The sequence below is a fragment of the Lagopus leucura genome, unplaced genomic scaffold, assembly GCF_019238085.1.
Source record: "Lagopus leucura isolate 7727_CA_CO unplaced genomic scaffold, USGS_WTPT01 Super-Scaffold_100159, whole genome shotgun sequence".
NCBI classification, from domain to species: Eukaryota; Metazoa; Chordata; class Aves; order Galliformes; family Phasianidae; genus Lagopus; species Lagopus leucura.
In genome coordinates this window covers 23,921,406-23,942,840 of record NW_024962335.1, presented here as the reverse complement: position 1 = coordinate 23,942,840, position 21,435 = coordinate 23,921,406, and the positions used below count along the sequence as shown (strand labels likewise).

At 38.5% G+C, this 21,435-nt stretch overlaps 1 protein-coding gene across 15 annotated transcripts in view; it reads left to right on the top strand.

Moving 5' to 3' along the window:
- MICAL3 (microtubule associated monooxygenase, calponin and LIM domain containing 3) overlaps positions 1-21,435 on the top strand; it is a 144,643-nt gene that overhangs the window by 33,838 nt on the left and 89,370 nt on the right. For all 15 annotated transcript variants that reach the window (XM_042889562.1, XM_042889563.1, XM_042889574.1 and 12 more), the window contains 15 exons: positions 5,870-6,245; positions 10,065-10,272; positions 11,358-11,474; positions 12,149-12,250; positions 12,765-12,920; positions 13,451-13,551; positions 14,151-14,408; positions 14,965-15,080; positions 16,213-16,339; positions 16,794-16,887; positions 17,953-18,100; positions 18,842-19,038; positions 19,902-20,014; positions 20,427-20,489; positions 21,208-21,381. In XM_042889562.1, the coding sequence (XP_042745496.1) occupies positions 5,982-6,245; positions 10,065-10,272; positions 11,358-11,474; positions 12,149-12,250; positions 12,765-12,920; positions 13,451-13,551; positions 14,151-14,408; positions 14,965-15,080; positions 16,213-16,339; positions 16,794-16,887; positions 17,953-18,100; positions 18,842-19,038; positions 19,902-20,014; positions 20,427-20,489; positions 21,208-21,381 (2,238 nt within the window). In that variant the 5' untranslated portion in view covers positions 5,870-5,981. Of the gene's footprint in view, positions 1-5,869; positions 6,246-10,064; positions 10,273-11,357; positions 11,475-12,148; positions 12,251-12,764; positions 12,921-13,450; positions 13,552-14,150; positions 14,409-14,964; positions 15,081-16,212; positions 16,340-16,793; positions 16,888-17,952; positions 18,101-18,841; positions 19,039-19,901; positions 20,015-20,426; positions 20,490-21,207; positions 21,382-21,435 lie in introns of those variants that run through there.

Genomic DNA, 21,435 nt, shown 5'->3' with positions numbered 1-21,435 from the left:
GCCTCCAGGTGTTTCAGCCCAGCACTAAGATCTCCCTCACCTAGTGCGAACTGATTGTATACTTGACTTACAAGTTATGTATGTATGGCTCATCAGAAAATACCAATGGTCTGACTTCCTACAGGTGTGAGGCATGGTCTTATGGGCATGTATGTACACTGAGGGCTCCCTGTACTGAAACACGAGGATCTGTGTTTTGAGGGCTCCTGTTTTCTCCCTGGAGTTTGTGAGAGATGCATGAATTTCACCATGCAGGTAACAAATGAAGCCTTTGCTGTCGAGCGTTTGGGAGTTTGGGAGACTTGTAAAGGGAAGCGTTGCACTTACAGGATTAGTTCCTAAGGTTTCTGAGGCAAGGAAGATGTGGCAAACTGTGAGATGGGGGCGAGTCCTTTGGTAGGGTTAGCATCCTCCAGTATTTACTGTGGTAGAATCTGGGAGGAGGTGAAAGCAGAAGCTGGCACTGTGCTGTAGCAGGTGCTCCAAGAAGTAATTGTGAAGAAATGTTTTGGAAGGGAGTGCTGCCTTCCTCCCAGAGCAGTAGGCTTGTCACTGAGCACCTTGTTGCCGTATGGTGTATGGAACAGTGATGATGATGCGTAGCTGCATGTCTTTAGTGCGCTATCATGGTAGCGTCTGTACCAGGAAGAACTTAATAGACTTTGTAGGATATGCGTGAACTTCACCATGCAGATAACAAATGCAGCCTTTGCTGCCTGATGTCTTGGGGTTTTGGAAGGCTTTTAAAGGGAAAGTTGCCCATATAATGCGCCCTAATAGACACATTCCAAAAAGTTTGTCCTCACGGTTTTGATTCTAGGTACAAGTAATAAACTCTTCTTTTGGGAAATAAATTTTATTTATGGGTAGCAACGCAGTTCTTTACAGAATGGTGCTGTTCCAAGGTACGCCTTGGATGTCCTCAGCTTCTCAAGCATGCAGTTAACAAGTTGGTTCTAGATGAGAAGGAATACTGCATTGGTTACTGTTGGCCCCATGTGAAGACTTGTGCTATGAGGGGTCTCCCTGGTATGTGGCTGTGTCATGGGTATATTCAGGAACTCTAAGCTAGTCATTCTTGAGGTCTGTTGTACAGCATGACAGCCATCCAGATGGCCTATCATTCCTTTACCATGTAATAAAGGGGCAGTTACCTCTTCCTATTCTATGGTATCATGCTTTTTTCTTTCTTCTTTTATTGTCTGTGGAGTTTTTGCTTTATAATTCAAGGAAACTGCCTAAAATGGTCAAATACATAACACTTCCAATGCTTAAGATAAGCAGCTTTTCCCCAAACACCGGAAGAAAATCCCAAGTGAAACATTCTGGGGCATTATTTTTTATCAAAGGAAGAAAAGACGACATCTGATCTGTTATTTGGCCTCATTTTTGGATGCTGATGTTCACTTCCTATAGGGACCCTGATTTGATCAAAGAGCAGTGTATGACAGAGCAGCAGAGTAGTACATTCGTTGAATTTATGTAGATAAAAGATCTTATTTTGTAGTTCTGATGTCTCAGTAAACACTTTATGGCACTTAAGAAAGGATTAAGAATGAACAATCTACGTATTTTTATTCAGTACATTGATGTCAATTTGGGAACCAAATATCTGTAGATGCCTCTGTGTTTGTTTCCATGTTCTTTGATATAACTTGAATTTCTTTTCAAATTATTACTGAGTTGAGCTTTCTCTGTGACAATCCGTGACCTGTTTGTATATGTACTTTGATTGTCTTATGAGGAATGGATTCTTGTGTTAGCAACAAGTTCACATCTGGTCCCTCTTTCTCCCACTTTTGCTCTAGCTTGGCGGAGTTAGAAAGCAGAAAGATGGGATTCATCCCCACATGGTGTGCAGAAGCTCCTCAAACCTGGTTTTGATGGGTGCATAAACAGCAAACATTCCTTGTCCGCTGTATTTACTTGAGTGTTATGAGTGAGAGCAGATCTAAATACCGTCTTCAAACTTGACTGTGTGTGGTACTGACATTTCTTTTTTCCATCTGGTCTAAAAGGGAAGCTGCACACAATGGCAGCCCCACCCTTTTGTCCTCCTGCTTTCCCATTTCTTGTCTGCATGATACGGAGCTAAAATAATTGCCAATGCTTTTTATCTTTTCTTGTCAAAGTTGTCCTCTTTTTGCCATCTGTTCCCCAGCCCTTACAGCCAACCTAAGCCTGCACTTCTTGTTATTTGGGATCACTTACAATGTGATCAGCACACTGTAGCAAAGACCATTTCTTCAGTTTTAGCCAAAAGTATAAATAAATCAAATCCTGGAAACGAAAGCAGGGCTCCTTCATTTGCTGAAATAAAGACTTTTGTTAGTGTGGTTTCCTACAGAGGGGAGGCTTACAGGATTCAGTCATTTGTCCATCTGCTTTTCAGTTCATCCTTAATAACTTCTGAACCATTTCATCCAGATTTGACAGGGAATAAAAGTCTTGAAGGTAATTCATTTCCTACAAGAAAACTGGTGGCTGGGTAGGGGAGAGAGAGACAAAAATAGGTGTCCCCACTGTCTGCAGCATAGCTTAGCAGTAATCTGTTCTTAGGCTTTTGCTAGCCAAGTTGCAAGTGTGTACTGGCTGTGGTACTACACTAATCTCAGAGTTTCCAGAGCACTTTACTGAGTCTTAGGCAGAAGGTAAGGGGCCACAGAGGGGAGACAGGGGCAGGGGATGTTGCTGGGCAATTGGAAATACTATGGAAAGGATGAAATCAATGGAAATTGGGGCTCTTGGAGCTATCAGTCATTTAGATTTCATACAATACTGTAGTTTATTGATCACTAGCCCCTCAGAGGTTTGTGCATCTGCACTGTTTGCCTAGCTGTGAAATAATCAAAATGTAGAAAAATAGTGGCATGGCGCTCAAAAGATCTCTCCATCAGAAGTGGCGAATGTTTTATTTGCTCAAAATGCTGTTTTGAGCCAGAAAGAACAATCTGTGAGTTTAGATGGAATTAAGTCAATAGTTACTGCTGGAAAAAAAAAAGTAGAAGAATGCTGGAAAATACATTCCCATACCAAAATATTAAACTTTTCCAGGCCCAAAACATTAGTTAAGTGAGCACTTTTAACGAAATCCGGATTGAAAATGTGGGAGGATGATTCCTGTACAGGAGGTATGTATTCGGGATATAGGATTTGCAGCACTGCAGGAATTTGAATTTGTATAACCAAAATCGCAGCGTGCATCACTTGCAAAATCCTTCCCTATTTCTTCCATTTGATACAAGTTGGGGTGAGTTTTGCAGGCATCTTTCTTTATCATGCATGTGTTTGGTAAAATATTCATGTGCCTGTGGTGACTGCAGGAAGGGGAAGGAAGCACCACCTGGAATTATTCATCCTTTGTTTCTGTTCTTCATTGGGTTCTTTTATCCTGCTCAGGAGCAGAGATCCTGAGCGTACTTTCAGCCATGAGTCAGTAACAACCCCTTGCTATTATTGTAAATAGCAACATGAACGCTGCTTTTGCATGCATTTTTTCACAGACTTTGTCTTTCTTTCCCAGCGCTTCAGCCAAGGGATTTGCAGAGCTTCTGAGTCAGCAATCAGCTGCCTCGAGACAAAACATGCAGGATGCTGCAGACTTGCAGCAGGGCCAGCAAGGCACACAAATACCCTGGAAACGTGGCAAATAATTCCTGCCTGCCCTTGCTTTGCCTCCTGTAATTTCCATGCTCTCTGACATGTTGCTCACAGGTTCTGAGGGCTTTGGGTGTATACATCAGGAATGCAGAGTTTTGAGGAGTGACTAATTACAGTGACTGAAGCCTCTGTATTTGACCCGTGGGCATAACTTACCTAACAGCCAGTGTGAGATGGGATGTAAGCAGAACAGCAAAATTAATGTGCTGCTCTGGTTGTGCTTCACAATGTGACCTGCTTTTGCAGGTCTCTCCTGACTTGGCCAGCCTTGAACACAAAGCACTGAGTTCCTGTGGTGACAGAAGGCTGGGTTTTAATTCACAGATCTCTCTGCACAGTGCAGAATCAGTGTCACTTCGCTCCTTTTTTGAAAATACTACAGGATTCAATACAACACAACAGGAGGAAGAGCAGGAAATGAGACTCAGGCTGTCCTTGCATCTGGGTGTATCAGTAATGGTCTGTGGACCAACCGGCTTAAATTGGCACTGAGCTGCATTTAGGCTGTGCAGTTTCTGAGGGTTATTCTTAAGAAGTGCTGTATCAGTCATCTGAAGTGCTGCTGTAGAGGTTTTGGGTGGTAAGAGTGTCAGGGGTGGGGGAAATGAGCAGAATACTTGAAGGACTGTGCTGGTAAATGTGGTGTATGGATTTAGACTGTAAGTATTTTATTTCCTCTCCATTATCCGATGCACTGAAATTGCTGCTTCAACATAAGAGGAGATTTTTTAGGGCTCTTTATAGCATTCTTGGGAACAGGAGGTGCAGGCTTAAAGTACCAAAGCATGGTGGTCCCCCTTAGGTGCAAGCCTGAAGCATGCTTGGTAGTGAAGTTAAGATTAAAAGTAAGGAAAGAAGTTAATTCCGTACTGCTTAGTGAGCAGTACTGCTTGGACAGCATCAATGTCCATCTGCTATGTAGGAAAACATCCTCGTCTGTGCTGAGTCCTCTAAGGCAGCCGTCCTAATAAAGTCAGAAATACACTGAGTGGTATGACTTGTCGTTATGCTGTGGCTTCTGCAGGAACTTTGAATTTTATTTCTAATACCAAACAATTTAGGGATGTATGTAAGGGTTTCTGGGTCTCTTTTGCTATTTGTAAATGTAAGCAATAGATGCAATTGGCTTCCCAGCAATTGGCTGGGAAGCAGGAGTGCCCACATAAACTGCTGTAGGGCTGTCCTGGCGGAGGGGAAGAGAGACATGAGCTGTAATGTTTGCCTTGGCTTCCTGTCTGCTGGAAGCGGGAAAAGAGCTGGTGAGAATCTAAAAGCTTTTATCCGAGTCTACATACTTCCTTTTTTACCTTAATGCCCTTTGCTAAAAAAACAAAGGAAAACGTACCTCAAAACTGTTTTCCTTTCCACAGTTCCAGCATATGTTCCCATGCTACCGTCCTACCTGAAGATAAACAGATATTCTTTCTTAGAGTAATTGTTTATACCTTGTTTGTATGTACGCGTTCATATGTGTATGTGTATAAAAGAAAGAAAGATTTATTATATATATAAAGTGGAATAGCTTTTCTTTAAAGAAAATTGTTGTTTGTCTTCTAAACAATTCTGTACTTCTGTGGGATCCCAGGAAAGCAACTAAGAGTAGCAAACTTCTCGTCAGCGTATTTCATCTGCCAGGGATCCCAGCTACCACCTGAAATGTGGGGATCTGCATATCAAACAGTGTTGAAAACCACAGAGGAAGGAGCCTGAGAACCCCACACGGATAGTACTACAGCCCCATTTCTCTCCTGGGCTACTTGCTTACTGATACAGGAAATGTCCTCATGGGCTCTAGGTGGAGAGATATTTATACTGCTTGATGCAGCACAGGCCGGCATTTTTTTCCAGTCTTGACATCTTAAGCATTTGATTGCTCTAAGGTTTAACCTCATTCTAGCACTGCAGTACCATCATCGTTTTTGTTATGGCAGGGCACAGAGGCAGGCCTTCAAACTCACAGGTTGTATGGCTCGGTTAAAGTATTTTGTGCTCTGATAGAAAAGACGTGTCCCAGTGTCTGAAGAGAGGCTGTGCTTCAGTCAGCTCGGCAGGACTGCCTGGGGTATAGCTTAGTTAACTTATTTAGGACTGATGCTTGCTATACTCGTTACTGAGAATCTGGACCTCAGCTCATACACAGAGATAATTTTGGAAATTAAAAAAAAAAAAGAGCAAACTCAGTTACATTTTTTTTCTTTTTATTTTATAGGTTAATAATGCTTGTAAGCCAGAGGTGAAAGTGGCTCAGCAGAGCAACACTGGGAAATCTGGCAGACTGGAAGAGAACAGCTGCCCTGCAGGGCAGCTGCCGAGCGTGAAGCATGGAGGAGAGTAAGAACGAGAAGGTGAACCAGGCTCACGTTCTCTTCGACAGATTTGTCCAGGCTTCAACGTGCAAAGGGACTCTCAAGGCTTTCCAGGAGCTCTGTGACTACTTAGAACTAAAGCCCAAGGACTACCGTTCTTTCTATCACAAACTCAAGTCCAAGCTAAATTACTGGAAAGCCAAAGCCTTGTGGGCCAAATTGGATAAAAGGGGCAGCCATAAGGACTATAAGAAGGGGAAAGCATGCGCCAACACGAAGGTAAGGAAAGTGATCCTATGTAAGAGACTTATTTGTGGGAATAAAAAAAAATAAAAATAAAAATCAACCCACTAAAATACAAATGCTGTGGAAACTCATACCAGTTCATTTAAAAGGATTGATATGTATGGTATTTACTGCTTTCACTCACCTTCTCCATTGTGTTTTATGTGTCTTGTTGTGAACTGATATCTGTGCTACGTATGCCCTGGTTGAACTCTGCAGTATGAGCTTTATTTTTTTATTTATTCTGTTACTGAAATACATTTATGTCATTCATCAAAATGTTTATGGAATAAGTTATTTTCTCAAGTAATCATATAGTTTTCCTTTCAAAAAATAAAGAAAGATAGTATGGACTATGAGAAAATTAGAACAAGATTCTCCCCTCCTTCATTTAGGACAATAGGTGCTTCTCTTTCCCTTGTACATTAACCTTTCTGCAGAAAGAAGTAATACGAAGAATTAAATACTAGTTCCTATAGAAGAGAACTGAGAGGGAAATATATCCTATTTGGGATATAATGGGTCATTTCAGATATATGGACTCAGGTTTACTTTCAGCTAGATATTAGAAAGTTATGTTATTTCGTTGATTGTTTCACTTCCTACTTGCTATTTTTTGTATAGATAGTGACATTTATAAGTAATTACCACAGTAACACCTGTAATAATTACTCAGTGTCAAGGTGCATTGTTCTGTGTCTTGTGAAAATAATGCTTTCCTCAAAATGTTCATAATTGTTACATCCAGTTATAGATAACAGGTGGGATGCAGATCAACTATGAGAACAGTAAGGCAGATAAGTAGTGTTGGTCAATGGAACTCACACTGAACTGGGTCCTACCAAAGAAAGGAATGGGCATACTGCATATCAGCTCTCTTATCTGTGGCAAGGAGGGAGAGTGAAGGGAAAGAGGAAGAGGAGGGAAATCTTATTTGCCAGTGTTACTGAGAAGCTGCTGGTGAGATGCTCTTTCGAAATGCAACTAAAACGGGTGGATAAGTTAAATAAATTCCATGCTTACCCATGTCCCAAGCCAGGAACATGCAGTACTGTTGATTTGAGATTCGAGTCATTTTGAGTATTGAAATCAGCCAGCTGAGGGGAAAGGAAATTGTTTCAAAAATTATTTTTTGTTAGTATATATATTTGAATATGTACTTGTTATGATAAATGATTTTTGTATGCCACTAATTACAAACCTTGTTGCTTTTTTATGTAAAGAAATTATATTCAAGTGTATTTTTCATATTTTTCATATATTTCTGTTTACTACTTGCTTCTGACCCTAACAGCTTCTGCCATTAAATTTGTAATTTGTAGGAGGTAAACACAACTATTCAAAGTGGAGGCCTTTTGAGAACTGATTCATTTCTGATTTGATGTTTCCCATCTCACTTAGTTTTATATTCCTAATTTTTAATGTAATTTGCAAACACTGATTTAAACAAAAAATACAACACAGGAATTAAGGTGGGTGTGTGGAAATGACAATTCAAAACAAAGATCAAAATTCTACCCATATTCTTAAAACTGCTGTCAGTCATTTCTTTAGTAAACTCAGCTTCTGTACTTGATCATATGAAGATCTCATTCTCTAGAGTTTAATTGCTGCTTTTCTATTTAAAATCGTGCTGGGCTGAAGTGTCCCAGCCAGAACTGATACTTGGTGTATATGGCCAGTGTCCAGGTTAACTGGAATTCAGATGGTTGGGGGTATAGTTCATGAAAGCAAGACTTGGATGTGATGATTTGTCCAAATGTAAATAGTTACCAAAAATTTATATTAGCCCCTTTATTTATTTAGCTTGAGCAGCTCAAAAGAGAACAGAAAGGTAATTCTCCACTTGAGAGCTGGAGAACTCAGGATTTGTTTGCATTTAATGTTACATTACCGTGGTGTTGTTATTGGAAACTGAATATAACTTAGATCTTGAGCAAGAAATGATAGTGAGGAGTGAGATTGCTTCAGTGCACAGAGCTGTAGCAGTTGCTTGGAGTCACTGTGGAGCAGAGGAAGAAGGGACGGCAGTTACTTGGCTATGATTAAGGTTTCATGCTTATCGCCGCCCATGCAGATATCACAACTTAGGTTTCTACAGGAGATCTGAAACTGGAAGAGTCAGTAGGGATAAAAAAGGGGACAGAGTCTTTTCTTCTGTTTTTAATTGTGCTGAAAGCTTGCTGTGTTTTATAACAACACCGCTTAATATTTTTGTAGAGGTAAAAAAAAGGTGGCAACCTTTGTCGTGAATTGCTTCGCTGTGTATTTTAGATCCAGAACATGTAAAGCTCTAGATAAATTACCTATTTAAATAGGACACACTCGGCTCATTCTCTTACAAGGTTAAAAAATGAAAGACTAAGTGGTGTTTGAGAGTTACACTTAACCACAAAGAAAACAATATTGAATTGGAAGAATGCAGTAGTTCCTAATTGAATATCGCTTTTTTAACAAATTACAACTTGGACACCTGTTCAGAATGTAAGTCTGGTTTTTAATTGCACTGCTAATACCTCAGTGGTCGGGCTAGCATTTTGTATTTATGCCTTCCGGTTCCCAAAGTTACTAAATAAACTGCTGTTATCCTTCCCTTCCCTTTTCTCTGGACTTGTATCTCTGCCCTCAGATTTATATGCGTTGTTATCTTATACAGTAGCCTTGTTTAGCATTTGCATGTTAGTTGTTAACTCTTTACTGTTGCAAACTGTACTCTTTTATTTATCATTCAGGCTTTGTATTTGCATTTTCACATCATTTGAAGAATCTGTAACCCAGTGAACAGCAAGTTTAAAATGTGGGGAACTGTACAAACTGGCTTATGGGGACTATCAGAGAACAAAGAGCTTTGTTTTGGAGTAGGCTGTGTAATTAGAAGGGTAGGTTCTGATGAAGTTTTAGCATACTTAAGAATTTCTAAAGGAGCTTTGTTTTCCAGCTGTAAGGGTACTTAGGGATATGGAAAATACTCACGTGGCAGAAACAGTCACCATGTTGGCGAGTCTTTATCCAGTGTGTCTGGTTCATAATCAATAGAAAACCAGTACAAAATTGATATGACAAAATGGACTATGCACTGTATTAATGTGAATACACACATACATGCCAGCTTTCTCTGTGGACTTCAGTTTCTGTGGGCAGTTGCGTATCTTGGATTTTTATTCTTGAAATAAAATATCTTGCTGTGTTCCTTTGTTTCTTCAGAAGTACTTCCAGCACTGGATATGCAAGTGTTTCTCAAGTCATTTATTAGCCTCTAAAAGTGTTTGTGAATAGAGTGGAGAAAGATGGAGGAAGATGAAATACCTTTGATATGAAAAGGGTTAAAGTGAAGAAAACGTATTTTGATTAAAAAAAAAAGGTCTAATTACACGAAATTCAGTTTTACATTGTATTTACTTACCTTGGAGGTTCCTTTGCTTCAATACTAGAAACATCAGCATGGGTGCAAGTCAGAGTGCTGTCTCTGCTAATCTAAATGATCACGTGTGTAAAAACTTTGCATTTATCTGCCTGAACCATTGCTGTGCTGCTCAGTGTTGATGAGGAATTTCCAGCGTCCCTGAAGATTTTCTGGAAAAGGCAAACTCAGGCTTTGGGAGATGAGAAGAAAAGGCTACTTCACCTTTTCTTAAAAACAGAAAAGACCTGGTTGGAACTGGAGAGAGAAACCTTCAGAAATATTGCTGCTTTCCAGGTGCTTATATAGCTTGGAAAGCATTATGCTATGGTCTTAATCCCTTAAAAGAAGGGTTGAAAATACCCTTTTCCTCTTTGAATCGTACAGTTACTTTGTGTTTGGTTCTTTTGCAGTGTCTGATAATTGGGGCTGGACCCTGTGGCCTTCGTACAGCCATCGACCTGTCATTCCTGGGAGCCAAGGTGGTGGTCATAGAAAAGAGGGATGCCTTTTCCCGCAATAATGTTCTGCATTTGTGGCCATTCACCATACATGACCTGAGGGGTCTTGGCGCCAAGAAGTTTTATGGCAAATTCTGTGCAGGATCCATAGACCATATCAGTAAGTACAGCTGCTGCTTGTCATGGCAGCACTTGTTGAAAAGGGTGAGGTGGCTGAGGCATGGAGCATCTCATGAAAATGCATCCTGCACCTGTCACTCCTCTTGTGTCAGCATGGTATGATACGAAAGAAATAGATTGTGCCATGGCATGATCAAACATGTAATATATATCTTTTAGTGTACCTGTTATCTTTTTTATCTTCGGCTTTCTGAGGGCAAAAATTGCCATTTTTCAATTTATTTTTTTCCCCCAAAAAACTTTCCAAGCACGCTAGTGCCCATCAGTCTGTGTTCACCTCAGGGCGTAAATGGAAGTATAAATTGGGACAATCATAGTAGATAAGATTTAACTTCTTATTCAGTGTGAAAGCTGCTCTTTTTTGAGGAAAAATGACTGGTAGAAACAGAAAGGCCCTTATCACTTCAGTCTTGCAACTTGTTCTCTTCTGTTTTCCCTTTATTTTTATTCTTCCAATACTTGATATTGTTTTCTTTTGTGTCTCAGCACAGTTGAAATGTAGTTTCTAGGTGGAGTATTTCTTCATTTCAATATCTGAAATATGACAATGAGGTTTCCTCCTTAAAATTAGTATTATTCCTTCAGATTTGCACACAGTCGTTTTCATACCTGTTACCTACACTGACTTAAGTGGAAAGAGGTGATGAGTAACTTAATATTCCCTCCCTAACCCAATAGCGGTAGCATTAAGGTACATCTCAGTATTACAAGGTGATCAAATGGCTGGTTACCATCTGTAACAGAAAGACAGTCCTGCTTGTGCTCTCTTCCCTTCCTCTCCTGCAGTGCACATTCTAGTTGTTTCCCTTGTTGCTGATTTTGAGAGTGACGCATTAAAAGAAATTACCTTCTTTGAGAAGGACTGCAGTTTCTGCTATATGGGAGTTTCTTATGCCATGTTATTACCCACCAGTGCTGCCTGGGTGAAGTGCTGAGAACACAGTGGGAAGAAGAAAGCAACAACTAGCCTTTAAATCAATTTATTAGTAATGTCAAAGGGAGGTGTGTGTACTTGTGCTCTTTCCTTTTTCTGCTAATTTTTTGTCATTGTTTTTTTTTTTTCAGGTATCCGTCAACTCCAGCTTATCCTTTTGAAGGTTGCCTTGATCTTGGGAATAGAGATCCATGTCAATGTGGAATTTCAAGGGCTTGTTTACCCTCCGGAGGATCAGGAAAATGAAAGCAAGTAGTGTTGAAATGAGTTGTAGAGAAAGGGGAAGTTATGGTCAGATACATAGACTCTTGCTCCTTAATGTTATGACTCCTCCTTTTCTCATGTTCCATTAATGGCAGTTATCTTCAATGGACTTTTGCTTGACTTCTTTATAAGCTTACTTCTTTCAAGTAAAATCACCTGAAGTACTTAGCAAAAATAATCCAAGACACAGTAGTTCCTAATGTCTCCTAACATATTTAAGCCTGTTTATTACAATTAAGAAATACCTTTTTAAAATGACTCCTTTATTTGTGTTTACTGAGGATATTTATACCAGCAAATGGTCTTTGTTATGCTTTTTGCATCTTTGTGAAACCTCTTGTCTGATTGCTATGGGAAGTGGTGGCTTGCTTGTCTTTTGGCATCTTGTTAATTGAACACCTAATAAAGGTTTTAGTGTTCCTGGAAGATAATCAGGGAGGGTTTACTTGGGCTCTCTCTGTCTACTGTAGCGCATTCTTTGATATGCATAGAGTGCTTATGAAAGTCAGCAATAGCCCTGTCAGTAATATAGCTATCTTGTGGTATATCTTTACTGACTGTGTAAGAAAGGTTTTATGGATAGCAGAAAGTGTTTTTATATGTCTGTTTTACTATGTGCACTGTTTTACGTTGTCATTAATCTGGACTTTATTGACAGGAATAGGTTGGCGTGCATTGGTCCATCCGAAAACCCATCCAGTATCAGAGTATGAATTTGAAGTGATCATTGGAGGGGATGGCAGAAGGAACACTTTAGAAGGTAATGATGTGTCCATAATTCACTTTAAAATACAACTAATTCTTAAATTAGAATAGATACGAACAAAAGTGGCATTCAGAATCCCAATCAAAATCAAGACGTTTGACTAGGAAATAAAAAGTCCATGTAGAAATCTGTGCATTTTTCCTCTTCCTATCCACTGGCACAAAAGTCTTTCCCACAATTTTTCCTTAGTTGCATAGTGTTGCAACTCAATTTTGGGAGTAGGAGCTGAAAGCATTGAATGTACAACTGTGTAGTAGAGAATTTTCTCTTACTATTTGTTATGCGAGTTGCAGTTTTAGGGAAAGAGATAAGAAAGAATGGGGAGCCTTTTTCCTAAACAAGAACACTTATTTTCTCAGATGAAGCAATTTTTGCTTTTTCGGTGGAGTAGTTCATAATCCATCAGGTCCAACCTCCTGTATTTTTGAGGGCACTGGTCTGTGGTGTGCTGAGCCTTCTCTGACGCTATGCTCTGTTTTTCACTGTTGCTCCTTTATCTTTCCTGTAGGGTTTCGCCGAAAAGAGTTCCGTGGTAAACTGGCGATTGCTATCACAGCGAACTTCATCAATCGTAACACCACAGCTGAAGCCAAAGTAGAAGAGATCAGTGGTGTGGCTTTTATATTCAACCAGAAGTTCTTCCAGGATCTACGAGAAGCCACCGGTATGTCGGCAATTGTCAGATTTCCAGTTAAAGCTATTTGTCCTCATTATTACAACTTCTCTAACTCAGGTACCACAATATTTAGTCAGTAAACAAAAGCTGTGTGCAAGGAAGACAGTCATTTCTGTCTCTCTTTGAAATCTAACTTCCCTCATTTTTACAGCTGTTCTGTACGTCCGTACAAAGCAGATGTGTATCATTCAGATGTGTGTCATTTTTGCTCAGAACTTCTTTCCCTAAGGATTTTCAGGAAATCTGAGCCATTCACAAGAGAAGCCTGAATCCTGAGTTTTGTTTCCTGCATCCCACATCTGAATACAAAACTTAGTGTGATGATAAATATGTTTTTCAAAAGAAATGCTCTGTTTCTGGTTTTGTCGAAGATACAGATTTTGAACTCTTTCAATGAGTGGAAGGAGGCTGCCTGACATTCTCTCTTAAGATCTTCTAACCAGATAGTTTCAGTTTACTTTCTTTCAATAGAGCTGATTTGTTGCTTGTTCCTTCATTATCTTTTGTTCTGTCACAAGGTATTGACTTAGAGAACATCGTCTACTATAAGGATGATACACACTACTTTGTCATGACTGCCAAAAAACAGAGCTTGCTGGATAAAGGCGTAATACGACATGTGGGTATTAACTTTTATATCTTAAGATTTGGGGAAATTTTGCTTTCAGTACACTGAAAGAACACTCTTCTTGCACCACATTATGTTATTATACAGGTATATTTTAGAACACAAACATTTGTAGTTAATGCCCTTCTGAGGCGTTTTCAGCCATTAGAAGTGTTACAAGAATGTTACACCATCTGAACTTGTCAATGTGGGGGTTTTGAGCATGCTAAGAAAGAGTATGCAGAAATAACTTTTGTTGGCTTATTTGGGCTTTTCATTTATATAATGAAAAGACAGAGTAAAGAAAGTGTACCAGAGTCTAATTCTGACAGAAGCAAATGTAAAAGTGGTTTGTCTGTAAGTGAATGCAAAAAGATTGAGGTCTTGCTCCTTTTGTGTGAAGTGAAGAGCTCAAAAGTTTCTTTGCCTTTTCACACTCAGAAATGCCAGTAGTATTTACAGATTTTTTTGTCCAACTTATACACATTGCTAGGAATGTAAGAATGAAAGGGCAGACCTTTATCAGTGGATTTGCATATAATTTCATGCCCACTTTTATATATATACAACCTTGTGGATTTGGCTCACTTTTACTCATTTCTCTTTGTCAGGATTATGCTGATACGGAATTATTACTCTCACGGGAGAACGTGGACCAGGAAGCTTTGCTAAACTATGCCAGAGAAGCAGCTGACTTTTCCACTAATCAGCAGCTGCCGTCACTGGACTTCGCCATCAACCACTATGGGCAGCCAGATGTGGCAATGTTTGACTTCACGTGCATGTATGCATCAGAGAATGCAGCGCTGGTGCGAGAGCAGAACGGCCACCAGTTACTTGTGGCACTGGTTGGGGACAGTCTCTTGGAGGTTTGTCTTTTAGACTTATCGAAGCATAAGTACAAACCATTGCACCTATCACTGAAATATGCACTGCCTATAGGACAGTTATTATGAGATGTGCTGCTGTTTATTGTGTAACAAAGTAAGAGATCTGTATGAAGAGTAGGAGTCCTGGGAAAACAGAATGTTTAGTATGGAAACAATCTTGCTTAAGAAAATATGGGCAGAAATGTCTCTGAAATTATATCTGTTCCATGTGCTTCTTATTGAGGCAATTACACTCTGTATGGGAACCTACTCTAAGCCTGCTAATAATTAGCATTTTATAGTTGGTTAAAAAGTACAGTATTGAAAAGTAGCTTTTAAGGCACTCTAGACAATGAACTGTTGTTGGAAATAGAGGAGAGTTTGGCTATGATGCGTCTGGCTTCCTTGAGCCCAGTGGGAGTAGAGCTTTAAGCTAATTACCGAGCTAAAATTTCGCAGCAGATTATTCCCTGACTATATTCTTGATATTAATTTAAAGCTTTCCCTAACTGATGCTTTTTCTTTCTCGTCTCCTTTTTGTAAACTATAATATTAGCCATTTTGGCCAATGGGAACTGGAATAGCGAGAGGATTTTTAGCTGCAATGGACTCTGCTTGGATGGTACGAAGTTGGTCACTCGGAGCAAGTCCTTTGGAAGTTCTTGCAGAGAGGTAATAGAAAAAAATGCTTACATTTTGAGTTGTAATCTAATCCTCCAACATCTTGTCATTTATTCTAGTTCCTTCTAGTACAAATACATAGATAAAATATGAGATACAGATTCCTGCTGTTTTTAGAGAGTGCTTGTAGCTATAACTGAATTAAAGAAAAATGTCCATAGCAGCTGATAAACTGAAGTATATTAATAGAAGAAAAATAAATGTTGCAGCTGTTCTTGGTCCTAGTGATACAAAACTGATTAGGTGTAGAGTCTCTTCTTGGTGTTACTGGTAACATAGAGAAAGTGAGCCTAACTGTCACAAGAATTGCAATAGCAAACCAGATGAAGGTGCCTTTAAAAAGAGAAATAAAAAAAAAAATTCTCTCCCTTCTTATCTTGTAAATATCTTTTACAATTTTCTCTCAAAGAAGCTATGACCTGTTTTTTATTTCAGATAATTATTCACTTTGTTTCACGTGAGCCAAAAAATGTCTTTTTTTTCTTTGGAGTATCATGTTCTTGATGTTTTTATCATCTTTTGGTGAGACTTGTTCTGGTGACATAAGGTCATTGCTTAGAATCAGAACTTGAGTGTTTAAAAAATGGAGTTTAAGCAATGTGTAAGAACCTATTTTAAACAACTGCAACTTCTATTAGGAGCTGTAGCATAAATTTTTAAACTCCATGCTAAATATTTAATATTTTGCTTTTTTAATTTTGAGAAATGGTGAAGTTAATCATGTTTCATGTTGCCAGACATTATTAGACATTTGCAGAGAGCAATAAGATCCCTCCTCAGCCTTCTTTCCTCCACGCTGGCCAAATCCACTTTCCTTGGCCTCTCCCCACAGGCTGAGTACTCCAGTCCCCTTGGTAGGACTTCTTTCTGAGTCATTTTCAGAGTGTCAGTGTTTTCCTGTACTGGGGAACCCCTTTAGTTGTGGTCAGTGTACTATTTTCTTCTTTCCTTCTGATTTTTGGAGTTGTATTATATTGCAAATTTAAATATACATATAAGAATTCTTAGCTATTGAAGTTTTTTCTCTCCAGAATTGATTTAGCAGTATTAATGGTGTTGCATCTTTTCTATTAAAAAAAACTCAACGAACACAAAATAAAAAGATTATACTTTTTTTTCCAAGGGAAAGCATTTATAGACTACTGCCTCAGACCACCCCTGAGAATGTGAGTAAAAACTTCAGCCATTATAGCATTGATCCAGCCACTCGGTATCCCAATATCAACGTCAACTTCTTGCGACCACAGCAGGTAACTGGAGAGAAGTGATGCTTCTGAATGTTTGTATTCTGCACTGTCTTTTCTTATGTGAAACTGTGCTAGTATTTTAGGGATAATGACCTGACTGGTGGTAGAACTTGGAAGCAGTGAAATGCAGAGTTGACCTCTTTACTAAATTCCTATTTTGTTCAGAGTTTTGAAGTCTTAAAAGTGTGCTTTTAATTCAGTTGTATTTTTGATTTTTGCCTGCGTTTTCTAGTGCCAGTTTATGATTGCAATCTTGTACCCACTGAGCAGCATCAGTCAGCTAGACTGTTCAGTGCTGACAAGTTGTTCCTTGTTCGGGACTTCTTGGGCTAGAGATTTCTGTTACATGGAAATACTTGTTCTTTTGCCTTGGGATAGCTGCTGCTCATCCTGCTCTTTTCTGTATCCATTGGGTACGCAGTGTGTTGGTAACTTGTAATTTTCTGTATCATTTTAGGTACGCCACTTGTATAATACAGGAGATTTGAAAGACATACACCTGGAAATAGAGAATTTTGTGAACTCCAGGACGCCAAAGCTGACTCGGAATGGTAGGTCTGGTTACTGCTCCATTCCTTTTGGTATTCAGATGCCGCTTCAGTGCAGTGCACGTAGAGTAACAGGGCTGTGCTGTATTGTTTAGCCAGCTTCTTTTGGTTTAGATAAAGCAATTATTTTGTCAAAAATGTGATTATTTTTTTCTAGTCATTCAAGTTTCAATTAACATGCAAATATACTTTTATTTGCCTAATTTCCCTCCTTTATAACGCTGTTAAAATTTTAGAGCATATTTCCTTATGCAAGCATTTTTCTTCATGTCTTTTATCCTATAAGAATATCCTTACTATAGAGCAGAAGGCTATTCTGAGTTCACTCTAATCATAAACCCAAAATTCTAATAAAAATAACAGAAGGTATGTCTATTACAGTCTTTCATGGTCATATTTTTCTTTAGTTAATCTCATCTCCTAGCTTAATTAAGTGAAACATCACTTTACTTGCATTATTCTATCCAGATGGTGTTTGGGGACTCCCTCAATAGTGCTTTGCTACTGAGCTTCTTTTCGCTGCTCAAAATCTACGTAGTCTTTGGATATGTTCTTTGGCCTGCAACCATATCCCTTTGGGCAGTAATCTTGTCAGATCATGCAGTAAGGCAAGGTCAAAATAGGTCAGTACTTCTAATGGAAAACTTTCAATAGAAAAGAAAGAGTTGCAAAAGTACTTTTGCAGTTCCTCCATTAGAAACACTGTATCTGGGCTTCAGAGAATATTGTACTGCTCTATAGTCTTTAGGTTGTGTTTAAAACAAGCCTTTGTGATTTTTTTTTTTTTTTTTTTAATAATTATTTGGGCTCTTTTAGGGTGACTTATAAGTCAAGTTATAACTTTGGTAGATACTTTTTAGTGAATGATAAATCCTTTCTTGCATCTAAATTAGATGCAATAGTCTTTAAAAAAATACTACTGTTTAGTTGTGTCCCATGCTGCCCATTGTAGAAGGAGCTTATCCATTGCATGAAAGTTTTATTTGTTGATTTCTATTTTTTATGATGTAGTTAGAATTCAGAAAAGAGATTTTGTGTATTTCTACTTAACAGCATGATTTCTTACAGAGTCTGTAGCTCGCTCTAGTAAATTGCTCAGTTGGTGCCAGAGGCAGACAGATGGGTATGCTGGTGTAAATGTGACAGATCTCACGATGTCATGGAAAAGTGGCTTAGCTTTGTGTGCCATTATCCACAGATACCGTCCAGACTTAATGTAAGTAATTTGCTCTTTTGAAGATTTGGGGAGAGCAGAACAGTAGTTTTATTTCAAACTAGTACTACTGAGACTGAGGCAATGCGTTTGTGACTAATAAAGAAATGGATTGAAATGAATTCAATTAAGCTTGATGGAAGCTAATGTACAAGTGATTCACCAGCGGAGTGGAAGGTTGTAATAGCTTAATGAATATGAAGGTAAACATGTTGTCATTTTCCTTTATGGATGATTTGACATAATGAAAGTTCAAATTGGTACAGACTAGAATGCTTTATTGTCAGAAAAACTCTTCTCTCTGTGGAATTAGTCAGGAACAGTTGATGGGTTCAGTAAAATTTCTAGTGAACAAGTCTCTACACAGGCCTTCATAATCTCCTTTTTGACAGTAACTCTTTTTAAAGTTGAGGCTGCCCCTTATAGAAGTAGTGACTCACTGTCTGAACAGAGAGGTTGTGCCTGTAAACTCTGTAGTGGGTAAAATAGCTACCCCATTCTAGAACGGGAGAGCACTGGCTGGCAGAGGTACCAGTAGGTCCTTTAAAAGGGAAAAAAGATATTCTTTATTAAAAGAGTAACAAATAAAAAAAGAGAAAGTTTGAGAAAAGTTCATCAACTCTATAATACAAAATAATTTGTTGGCAAGTAAATTTGAGAGATTTAAAAAAAACAACACCTGAATCCTTTCAGAAGACTGGTTTCCACTTGATTCATTGCACACCCTCTTCCTGCCTGTTGCAGAGACTTTGATTCTTTGGATGAACACAATGTGGAGAAGAATAACCAGCTGGCCTTTGACATTGCTGAAAAAGAGTTTGGAATATCTCCCATTATGACTGGAAAGGAAATGGCATCTGTCGGGGAACCAGATAAACTCTCCATGGTGATGTACCTCACGCAGTTCTATGAGATGTTCAAAGACACCATCCCTTCTAGTGGTAAGGAATTTGGTGCAGGTCTATGATCTTTAAAGACAGCTGCAGAATGAGTATGTCTTATTTTCATGCTTTTTCCACGTGAGCGTATAACTTGTTACTAACTTTATGTAACAAAAAGTTGCCTTCTTATTGTTGGTATCATTATTGCTGCTAACCATGTTAGCAATATCAGGAGGAAAACAAGGAATTAATAAATTCAAACTAATGTCCTCGTAAGTTTAAAATCACTTCAGCACTACTAGGCAACTTCTCTGCTTTCTTGCTGTTATTAGGGGTTCATCAGTCTTCATTAATGTGAGATGCCTTGTTAGTAATTTTTTAGTAGGTAATTCCAAATTCTGGCCAAGGTGTATAGCTTTTATTTACCATCCATGAATGGTGAGAGTAACTCCAGGCCAATGCAAGGCAGGAATGAAAGACAGATTATAACTGAAGAATGTAATTGCCTAACAGAAGCAAAAATTGTCCATCTCTAAGTCTTAATAATGCAGTAATTTTTTTGTTTGTTTGTTTTGTTGATTGGTTTTTTTTTTTTTTTTTTTGTTATTGATGATCTTATAATTTCCTAAGATATTCAAGTATATAATTCTGGTGAAAAAAAGATGTGTTTAATAGCCTTTAAAAAATATAGTGTGATATCGATTAGGAATTATTTCCAAAACTCTGAACTCATTTTATTAATACTGATGACGATGATGCTCTTCAAATATGAAACTGAACAAACTCAATATTCTGGGTCGTTACAAAACCTAGAGGGAGAATTGATTTTGGCAAAATGAAGAAAGCATTATGTTATGTATTTAATAACAGCACTTCAGAAATAATTTCTTGGCATTCCTTCTCCGACCTGTTCCTCCTTACAGATAGTGTGGATCTGAATGCAGAAGAAAAGGCCGCCCTAATTGCCAGTACCAAATCTCCAATCTCTTTTCTCAGTAAACTGGGACAAAGTATATCTCGGAAACGCACTCCAAAGGTAACCATGACAGAAATGAATATGTCTGTCTGTCTGCCATGTATTTTCCAAAAACCAGATGTTCATCAGCTCTTGACAATACATGACTTTTATAATTGCAGAATTACATTGGTAATGTGCATTCTCAGTTTGTGATATACTTCAGTCTTAAAATCTTGGCTTTTTGGAGGAATTTGGGGATATGCTTCAATCAGGTAGACTTTCCAATATGAATGCTAGAAATCCCTAAGGAGAATAAAGGGAAAAGCAAACAAACAGAAGCAGCAACAACAAACCCTTTCCTTAAACAGATGGAGAATGACCTTAGAGAATTAATTAGTTGTGTTGCAAAGCTTAAGCGCACTGATGACATTTTCCTCAGGCTAGAAATATACAAGAGTCTTTATCCTTGTTTTCCTTCCTCTATTTTCAGGACAAAAAAGAAAAGGAATTGGACGGTGCAGGAAAGAGGAGGAAAACCAGCCAATCTGAGGATGTAAGTATTACAATGAGAAAGGTGTAAAGAAGAAAAATATATACGGTACATTCTTCATTCTCATTTAGATCCTTTTGTTTTCTATAACCAGGTAGGCCTTACTTGAGAATTTCTAAATTAAAATTCTTCTTCAAAGGTTATTCTTTGTGCTATTTGTAGGGAAAATACTTTATTGATGTTTATGAGAATACAGTAGAAACGAAATGTGCATTTCCTTCATTTTCTATTTTTACTGCAGTTTACTTTGATTTGATGAGTGCACCAAGAATAAAACTTCATTTAGTAAAGTCATTCAGGAATCGGAAGTTTCATTCATATTTGATCTGTAGTCTCAGTTAGTGCAAAATGCATACATATCCAGTATGCTTCACAAGGTAGTCCTTCAGATCAAGTGCTTGTAGCTGAACAGGTATAAATGAGCTAAAATTGAATGCTTGGAATTGTCAGTGAAGTTGTGATGATATCCATTTGCTTTATGTCAGTGGATTTATGAGGGTGTTTGGTGTCTTTGGTATGTAAATGTATCAAGTAAGGCTGGAAAAATGAGAAAAGTTTATCACAGCTTTTGATGGCATACCAAAGAAAATTAAAATGCAAGCTTTTAAATGCAGAGTGGCAGATTTGTTTTCTACAGCCTAGAAACCTAGTACAGCAAAGAGGAAGAGTGGAAAAGGTGATTCGGATGTACTTGTTAAATGTTGATCTCACTGACTGATAGGAGGACATTCCTCGAAGCTACAGAGAAGAAAGACCTACATTGGTGAGTGCCCTGACAGAGAGGAGAATTGATGCTGCCATTGGGAATCAGAACAAAGTCAAGTCCATGGCAACCCAGCTTCTGGCCAAGTTTGAGGAGAATGCACCGGTGCAGTCCTCAACATTACGAAGACAGGTAGGAGATGGTCAATAAATCCTCGTATTTTGAAATCATGATAGAAAATCGTGA